Source organism: Apaloderma vittatum, unplaced genomic scaffold (genome assembly GCF_000703405.1).
Source record: "Apaloderma vittatum isolate BGI_N311 unplaced genomic scaffold, ASM70340v1 scaffold22456, whole genome shotgun sequence".
NCBI lineage: Eukaryota > Metazoa > Chordata > Aves > Trogoniformes > Trogonidae > Apaloderma > Apaloderma vittatum.
Window position 1 is genome coordinate 38025 of NW_009721553.1, and position 9492 is coordinate 47516.

General features: G+C 40.9%; 1 protein-coding gene across 1 annotated transcript in view; it reads left to right on the forward strand.

Moving 5' to 3' along the window:
* The window catches only part of LOC104275478 (heat shock 70 kDa protein 12A-like), a gene marked incomplete at both ends in the record, with an annotated part of 30914 nt that extends 22650 nt beyond the window's left edge, over positions 1 to 8264 (forward strand). Inside the window, one exon of the mRNA XM_009871446.1 lies at positions 8093 to 8264. Within this exon, the coding sequence (XP_009869748.1) occupies positions 8093 to 8264 (172 nt within the window). The remainder of the gene's footprint in view (positions 1 to 8092) is intronic.
* Between the last annotated feature and the right edge of the window lie 1228 nt (positions 8265 to 9492).

Consider the following 9492-nt stretch of genomic DNA (forward strand, 5'->3'; position numbering starts at 1 on the left):
ATTTTAGATGTCAGATCTTTGCAGGATCAACCATCACCCAAGCATTGTGTTGACTGGGCTTAAGAAAAAAAAAGAAAAGTGAAAAAGACAGATGTTAATTCTGTTTCCATCCAGGCTCTTAAATCCTGAGGATGAATTTTTGAAAGGAGAGGAGCGCCCAGCAGCTTTTCCTCCTGCCTTTGGCAAACTCAGCAAGCTCAGCTGTGGTCACTAAGAGGAATCTGGATGCCTCTTAAAAATCCTGTTAGTTTTGTGGCTGTTGAGCAATTTTAAGAATCTGGTTTGGGGCAGATAAGTGGACTGAGCTAAATGCGCCATCTGACCTCACTCTTGTATTTATTCACGATACTTGCTGTACGGCGGTATTCTTTATCACTCTGAAGACTAATGGAAAAGTATCAGTGTCTGTAGTGGTGTAGTGATTTTCAAACACTTTTTATGAAGACTTCTTGAGTCTCAATGCTGAAGATCCACCAAAACTGCATGTGCTGGGCTTTTCCTGCAGCTTTGTGACATCTAGTAGCCCCACTCTGTGCCAACTCAGCTGCCCCTTACGTGCCTCTCTGTGATAATGCTGAGTCTTTTCCCATGTTGCTAGTCTTCTTTCCTGGCATGCTCTGCCTCTGTAATTAGATCTCACTTGTTTATTTGTGACATCCTAGTTTGATGCCATAGAACTGGAGAAAGTGCTAGCTAGTGAAAAAGGAGGATTAGAGGAAGAGCTCACTTAGCAAGGCACTAAGTGGATGGTGTAATCCTGAATCCCTTAACACAATGGACTGATTAGTTTAAACAGTGTAAATTTCACGAGGCACTTCATTTCCAACTGCTGTTTTGTGTTGCCTTGATTCAGTTCACACAATACTTTCTTCACGCAGGCTGCATGGTGCTTAACTTGCAAACATGAGTTTCCTATCGACACTAATTATAATAAATAGATTTAAAAAATAGAAAAACATTGATATTAATTCACATTTTCTTTTTTTGACTGAGTGATGTTGCCTGCAGACCTTCGTTTCCTAATGGACCGCATTATCTTTACAGACCTATTTCATGGAATCCAATTTTTAAAATTTTATCTCTGGTGCCTACGAATGCAGCTAAAACAGGTTTAAGGGATTCTTCCTACCATCCAGAAGAATGGATCACTTCACTCATCTAGTCTGCAGCTTCAGCAGTGCTTAAATAATGCAGCTGGTGGAGATGGCAAACTGTGAGAGCGGAGCAGGGACCTCAGGCTGATGGAGCCGTGATGAAGCTGCCCCTGCAGCTTCTGCCCTGCTACGTGTCATGTACAGAAATCAAAGCTTGCTCTTTGGTGGGGAGTAGCATTTGCCCGGGACACTGAACTGGAGCTCTGGAGGTGTGGAGTGAATTCCCACCTTAGAGTGAGGGTGGTTCTTCTCTTGCACATGTTTATCTGTTTAGTTTGTTTATGCTACGTTTTTTTGTGTCAGGAAATGTCTTATTAATTGAGAATGCAGCGCCTATGGCCCTGACTCAGGACTGAATCAGGTCTTAGATGACCGCAAAATTTAGCAAAGGAGTAAGTGTCAGAATTCATCCAGTCAGACCTCATTTTTAGCTTGTTTCTCTTTCTGAAGGATGGAATTCAACTGCCATGAAAGCAACTTAGTATATTACTCTATACTTAGTTTACAGAATATTTTCGTTTAGTGGCTTTCAATGCATAAAGGACAGAGGCAGTAGTATACATATTTTATAGATGGGAAATCTGAGCTAGTAAGGAGTACAGAGTCTGCCAGAACCATCTCACTGCTTAGTAGTGCAGCAGAAAGTAAAATTAACTTCTCCTGAGTATAATCACAGTTCTTATTTGGAGAAAATACACTTTTTAAAATTTGTGAGTATGTATCGGAATAACTTACTTAATTGCATTTGACCCTGAAAGTGGTGTAGCAAATGATATCAAATGGGTCAGAGATGGGTCTTGATCAGATTATTTTCTCTAGTTCAGAGACCTGGCTTGAACTACTCCCTGGACCAAAGGGGACACAAGGGGTGAGAGGGGCCTCTGTGCTCCTCTTGCAGCGTGAAGACCACTGCTCTGCGAGTTTGCGTTAACACCAACGCAGACTCAGCTGCAGTTTGCTCTGGCCCCAACGCTAAATTCTAGTGAAATGGGTCAAGCCCTCGCTGCCTGCACAGATCTGATTAGTCCAAATTCTGTGCAGTGCTCCTTTGCGCCTCTGTTATTTCCAGTATGTACGGACTTTTAACTATTGCTCTTTCACTTTTTGGACTTTTTCTTTTTCAGAGGCTGCGTTAAGCTTTATCTTCACCATATTTTTTTCTGTAAGGAAGTTGCTGATTTTATAGTATTAACTAAAGCTGCATGTTAACAGGCTCAGGCTCTTCTGCCCGTGTTAACGTAACACTGTTGGGTTTGACAGCTGTGCTGTAGACTGTTCTTCCTCCACACAACATCAGGGACATAGAAGTCTAATTGTATGTACAAACTTAAATGCTTTCCTTTTGGGAAAAGTTCTTGGCAAGCCTGCACAGGACAGGGAAGTGTTTTGATCGTTGCTGTTGTGCCCCTAGTGTAGTTTGATCCTGAAGATTTGGCCCTTTTTAATAATATGGTTCCAAAGCTAAGCTAGACTTATGAAGTGATCTTGTGAAGGTATGTGTGTGGGTGTGCCTGCCTGTGTCATCACCCAGTGCTGATGGAAGGGCAGAAGCTTCAGAAATGGTTGAAAATAGGCTGCTGTGTCCAGGAAAGTATGGTTATATGTGCTCTGACAATTGGAAAAGCTGCAGTGTGAGGTGAAAGCCTTGCAGCAGTCAGCCATGAGATTTCGGAAGCTTTAGTATTCAGAAAACAAGCTGGACTTTAAAGTTTTTTTGAGAGAACAGGAAATGCATGTACATGAAAGAAAGAGTAAGAGGATTTCCAGTTAGGTAAAGTTCAAGGAAATAAAGGTTAATACAAATTGCAGGGGGCTGACTCTAGTTAACATACAATCCTAATAAAAAATCAGCATCTTAAATTCAACAGATGGAGTACTATTTTCAGTATGTGTGAGGATTTTTTCGCGCTTAGTGTCTGCTCTGTTAACTGGTTTCGAAGCTCAACGAAATTGCCTCCATGTAAGGCACGTTCGTTGTGTCACAAGTGACTGGTCGAACTTCCTTTTCTTCACCAATAAAAAGATGCCTGATGTATCTCTCTGAAAAGGAAAAAAAGGAGATTTAACTTTTTGCTTCCAGTAGTTTGAAAGGATAGTAGTAGGAAGAGTCTACTTTTTCCATAATGGTATATTTCCTAATATACTATTCCCTTTGAGGTCACTACGGTGTAATAAAGCTTGATAGAGCAACAGCATTCTGCCTGGCTGTGCTGTGAAGTACAGGAGTACTCCAGCTAAATCCTAACGCTTATAATTGTGTCAGCTTTGAGAGATTGGAGCTTTTAATCTAGGCCTACCTTGTGGCTTTCATTGCCTTTAAAAAAGACTCAGACTACATGGAATATTACACTCTAATGCTATCTTTGAGGTCATACACATTACAATATTTTAAAAATAAATAAATGTGCATTGCTTTTTTCCATAATATGTCATGGCATGTGAGGTTGGATTTTAAAAGCAGCATCTTTTAATCTGCAATAATGATGTTTCTGCATATGGAATGAGTGAATATTGTTTAGTTCTGTGGAAGTGCTCAGACTGCTTCAGTCCACACCTCAATATCTGTGAATGATGAGTTAGTCTAACACTTGGCAGCTGAGCTGTTCAGGGAATCAAGAATGTATTTGTGGTCAGCTGTGATTCTTGTCTTGTGACACATCTCTGGCTATGAAAGGAGAGCTGGTGTGCCAGGTTGAGAATTCACCTGCATCTGGATGGTAAAGTTATTTGTGCTCCAGTACATAAGGCTTTGAAATACTTAGAGATTTGCTGTTGGTGATGCATCTTGGCAAGTGAACAGCACTGTGCTGGCACCAGCTCACAGACCTGTTTTACTGGAGCGAGTGAAAATCTGGGAGTTTTCTTGTCAAAGCATGAAATCCTAGTCCTCAGGCAGATGAGCAAAGGGAGTTTGGGGCAGACTTTAGAAGTAATTCTTTTCATAGTGTTCGTTGCTTCTTCCATGTATATAAAGCAGTGATGTCCTGCAAATAAAATAATTTTTATGAAGTTTCTGGTGCTCAAGGGATTTTTGTAATTCCTTTGGTGGGTTTTCCATGTTTGTATTTTTGAGAAAACTGCTGTCTGCTTCCTTCATGTTTCATAAGGGATGACTAGGTTTATACCACTAGTGAGTATAATGGGAGAAAGAAACTCTCCTTAGCAGACTAGAGCCGAGACATGACTCTATAGTCTGCTATAAGCTGCCCTAGGCAAAGCAAATGTCAGGCATCTGTCCCACTGCCAGAAGGATCTATACAGTGTTGGATACTGGGACATTGTTTAGATCCAGCCCGTTCAAGCCTGGTAACTTGTGAATCTCGGCTCTTACTTACACTCGGACAGCAGTGGGTAAGGACTTGGAGGGAGGCAGATCTCAAGGAACAAATGTGAAATATAGCAAATTCCCAAGCTTATACAGTTAATATTTTTAACAAATGCATCACCATTTCTTTGTGCTGACCGCCTGCTGTTTTCACTCCTCTTTCTCCTCATGCCTGATATTTTTCTCCCATCTGTCCCTTTCTCCCTGGCTGTAATGATGGGACAGATGTACTGGATGTACTGCCTCCTAAGTCTTCATCTTCTCAGAGCTTGTATTAAAGCAACCTCATTCCTCCCTAGCAGTATGTGTGTGTTCATGCTTCTTTCTCATCTCCCCTTCCCCCATTCTCTCCATACTGTGTATAGATGTATGTGTACAGGAATGTGCTATCTCTGGTGTTCTAAGTAAAAATACTGCATACAAGAAATATGAAATAGAGTTGATATTGATCCATACATATATACGTGCATATGAAAATATGTGTATTTTGGATGCCTAGTACCTTTTCCTGTGCAAGATTCTTTGTATGTTTTTTTTTTATTATGTGAAATAACACATTCTTTGTTGTAAGTGGCCTTTCAAGCTCCATAAGGAGAGCTTTTTTAACAAAAAAACTCAACATTTTCTTCATGAAATTCTATTAGGATCAGCTGTGCTTTGAACTGTTAAAAACTGTCATTTCTGTTGAATGTTTTCCTCAGGAGATATTTTGAGTATGTTAAAATAATATCTGGAGAGAAAAAGTAGCAAGAGTAGCATCTGCTCTGCTTTGGAGGGTCTGAGAACATGGATCTGAGTCCATCTGCTGCAGGTCATTGCCTTCCTCTGCTGATGTGCTGCAATGTGAAAAGTTCATGATACAGAGGAGGGGAGGAAGCAAATGTTAATGGTTTACTGTTTTCTTTTAGCAGAACCAGCCTTGGAAATTTGTACCAAAATCCCCCCTAGAACAGATGACTGTGCAGTTAAGAAATTTTTTTTTTTTCTCTCCTCATTTTAGGAAATACCTGTGTGTTCCCTCTGTGTGCAACTTGGTTCTTGTCACTTTTTTTTCTGCAAATGCTTTGTGCTGTAGCCTTTGGATTTTAATATGCTCAGCAACAAACTATTTTTTCCCTTAAGTATAATTTACTCTTTTAGTGCATAGGTTAGCTACAAGACTGGAAATTGCTTTATCTGTGCTAGTAACACATGCCCAGTACATGGAGCAGACTGAACACACCAAGTTCATCCACATTGGCGGATATGGTTTAGTATTACGGTGGTGTAGGTCTATAGGTTGGACTTCATGATCTTAAGGTCCTTTCCAACCTTTGTGATTCTATGATTCTATATCAAAAAAACTAAACACCAAATCAAACCCACTTGCTGCTCACATTCAGAGCTCTCACAAGCATGGTGAGGGATTTAATATATGTAAAAACTGCATCAGGGTACTTGAGAGCTGTTTGTTCTGCATGCCTTTGTTGGATAAGGCAAGAAGTGCTGGCCTAAAAATTGCAGCAAGAAAGATTCAGGTTAGGCTTTTAGCAAAACTTTCCAAAGGCAAAGATGGTAAAAGGGCTGAGGTGGTTTGTTTGCAGAGACCATACAATTTTGGAATTCCTTAGCAGGTAAGATAAATATTGATCAGGTACCAAGTGTTGATTCACATCTTGAATGTTGCCCTTTCCGATGCAACAAATGACAGCTTTGTGTGTAGAGGAGCTCAGCTGGAGATAAGTGATGCTGAAGTGAGCTGGCATGAAACCAGCCTTGCTTGTGCCTAGTGCATTCAGACCAGTTGGAGGAAGGATTGGCTTTTAACTAAGGCACGATGCAACTTCATCACCAGTAAAGCTCCAGAGCTTTATCTAAGCCTGTCCCTGCCAACATGCTAGCATGCAAGTGTTATGATGGCAGGAGAGTCTGGCTTGGATGTATGCTTGGTTGATAGTCTTTTTATATCCATAAGGGTTACTCTGGCTGCTGTAAATCTGTGTTTTCCAGATTTTGAAAGTTTGGTTGTAAACTTTCTTTTCAATATATTTGTTATATCTGTTGCCATGTAGCTGGTAAGGCTTGATATTCTGTGGTATTTGCACAGTATTCCCAGGCAATTCCACTAATTTCAGATCATGCTGTAGAGTCCATTGGGTGTGACTGAAGCAAGGTTTTCTCCAACAGCAATAAAGGATGCAAAGTGACCATAATCCCAATCATGAGGTGTGCTTTGAAAATAATGAGCAACCATGATTAGTTTAACCCTTACTTTCTTATTTTTTTAAAATTATTTGTTGTTGTTTTCTCTTGTTTTAATCAACAGTGAGGAAGATGCTTTCTATGAAAATCTATTTATCTTATTTGATAAGATAGAGAGGGTAGAATGAATCAATAAATGTGAAGGACAATTTTATGTCTCCAAGTCTTACCCCAGTATTGCGTTTTGAATTACTTTGAGTTTCTAGCTGCAAGTATAAACTAGCCAGCAATTCCCACAGCCCACAGCGTAGGAATCCAAATTCCAGTCCAGGTCCACAGTCATTCCATGGGATTTTGCCTTCTTTTGGGGATCCTCTGGAGCTACCGCAGTGCGTGTGTATGCATTGAAGTGAAGTTTTGCTGGAAGACTGACTGTGGAAAGAGAAAAGTGTTTATATATGTATTTGTTTGCTATCATGCTTTGGTACTTGAGCACTTAACTGCAAAATAATAGGTAAAACAAAAATTGGGCAGAAAGAGTTGGAAAATGTTGTTATCTATTTTAATGCCAGGGAGAAATGCAGGAGGAAAGAAGTGAAAGCACAATTCTGTCAACTGCTCTTTGATATTTTTCTCTAAGCCCAACTTGAGAGTGAAGTGGTTACATGAGAGCTTGTGGCTTTTTGAAAATCTGTGTATCCGGAGGCTGAAAGTCCAGAAAGAAAATAGAAAGAATGGCAAAGGTTGATTTTAGAATGTGAGATTATTTTTAGGCTTATTTTCATTAACTTTTAGGGAACCTGCCCTGTTTTATTTTGAGTCCTTGAATATACGGAACATTTTACGAAAGTGAATGTGCTTAAAGGCAATGGATTTTGAAACAGAAAATGTTGGGTTTAGGTCAGGAGGTGCGTTACAGGCAAAGTGTATTGCATATTCCTAGCTACCTACACAGTGTGGAGAGTCCATTTCAGCAGGGACTATGTGTGTGTGGAGTATAAAGGAAAGCATACTTAAAATACTGTGGAGGCAAGGTGAGGTCGGAGGTATTCCTTTATTTCTTAAAGGAAGCCAGGGCCCCTTGTAGCAGACAGGCTCACGGAGTAATTTGGAGCTCAGGTTTTAGGTCATTCATTGCAGGTTTCCTTTCCCCACCTGTCCCGCACCCAGCGGCTCGGTTAGACGTTTGGCATGGTAAGTGCATGCAGAGTTCCCCGTTACAGCCTGTGAAGTTGTGCCATATGTTGTGGGCAGGACCTTTCCCAGCCCAAGCCCTTTAGAGAACAGCAGCAGCTCTTTTGCGCGTTGAACCCGGAGGGCTGACCTAAGTGACCCCGCGAGCTGGGGCAGGGCTTGGTTCACTTGCCGACAAAAGGGTCTGTGAGCTTGCGGGGTTCCCCATGCCGCTTCTCTGATCGATTCTCTCTCGCAGGCAGGAATGGCATCTCCTGAAAATCCCGAGCAGTTGATCATTGCCCTGGAACCCGAGGCTGCCTCTATCTACTGCCGAAAGCTCCGCCTGCACCAGATGATAGACCTGAGTAGTAGGGCGCCTGTCAATGGTTATAGCCCAAGTGACACTATTGGAACTGGATTTACACAGGGTACTACTTCTATTATCTCAGTTCTTTAGATTCTTATGACTGTATTTGCTTTGTCCATGAGGGCTGTTTTCTTACCATTTTTTGTTGTCTTTGCTCTCTTGAAATGTTTCAGGCTAGTATCAGTTTGCTTTTATAAACTGTTTTGCTGTTTAGTTGTAATTTGGCTAGTTTAGGCATTGATCCAGCGGACATGTTTGTACACACCTGAATTTTAGCTTCATTGTCTTGCCTTTATTTTGGGATTCTGTGAGAGTTTTAGTATTTTCACAATAGTATTTTTCTGCCTTAATTAAAATTGATACATTGTGCTGGATCACGTTTTTAATTTAGTTTGTTCGTATCCACTTTTGTCTTTGATAATAGCTACATTATTGAGGCAGTTTTAGATAACTGGATCTGCAATGAGACTCTCAGTCTGAGGTGGTCCAGAGTTTTGGCAGGTGTTTTTTTGATGTCATCTTTATGAAATAGCATTAATTACTTTCAATAATCAGTAGAACAGATGCTGTTGAAATAGGGCAATGTATTTATCTGCTTGTAGAAGAGCAACCAGATGTGGCACTTCAGATTTATTGACCAGGGACCTGTTTCTAATGATGACTGACTGACAGCTGAGCGACAGGGACTGGAGCACAGTGTAAATCACTTGACAAAAGATCCTTCATCACCAAAGGTTTTTGAGCTTGGTATCCTACATTAGATTGGATGAAAGTAGGAGAGAGAAAAAAAAAAAACAAAAAAACCTGCATCATTTGGTTTGGTGGTAGCATCCCAATCTCTCCCAGAAGGAATTTTTCAAAAGAGTTTGTATTTTATCACATTTACTAGGTCAAAGCAGTACAAGCAAATGGAAGATTAAGCTAGTAAAGCTATTCCTGTAGTTACCCGAGGGTATTTTTTTTAGTTCAGCAGAGTCACCACATCATTCTCTCAAATCCATGCCTCTCCTAGCCAGCACTTGTCAGATGTGTTCAGCGTTATGGAAGCCCACGCAGAGCACAGGACACGATCCCTTTACAGGACACAGTCCCTTCAGGGGCCCCTCGCCTTCTGTCCCTCTCGTTCATGTCCTGAATTGTTCCAGTTCCATGTGATTTTTCATGAACTCACTTTCAAGCTACACGGGGGTTTGCCTCTTGGAAAATACTAAACAGGTTTCTCTGGTTAAAGTTTTGAAGCTGGGCAGAATCTGGCAGATCATGAATTTCTGCACACAGGGTTTTTCTTG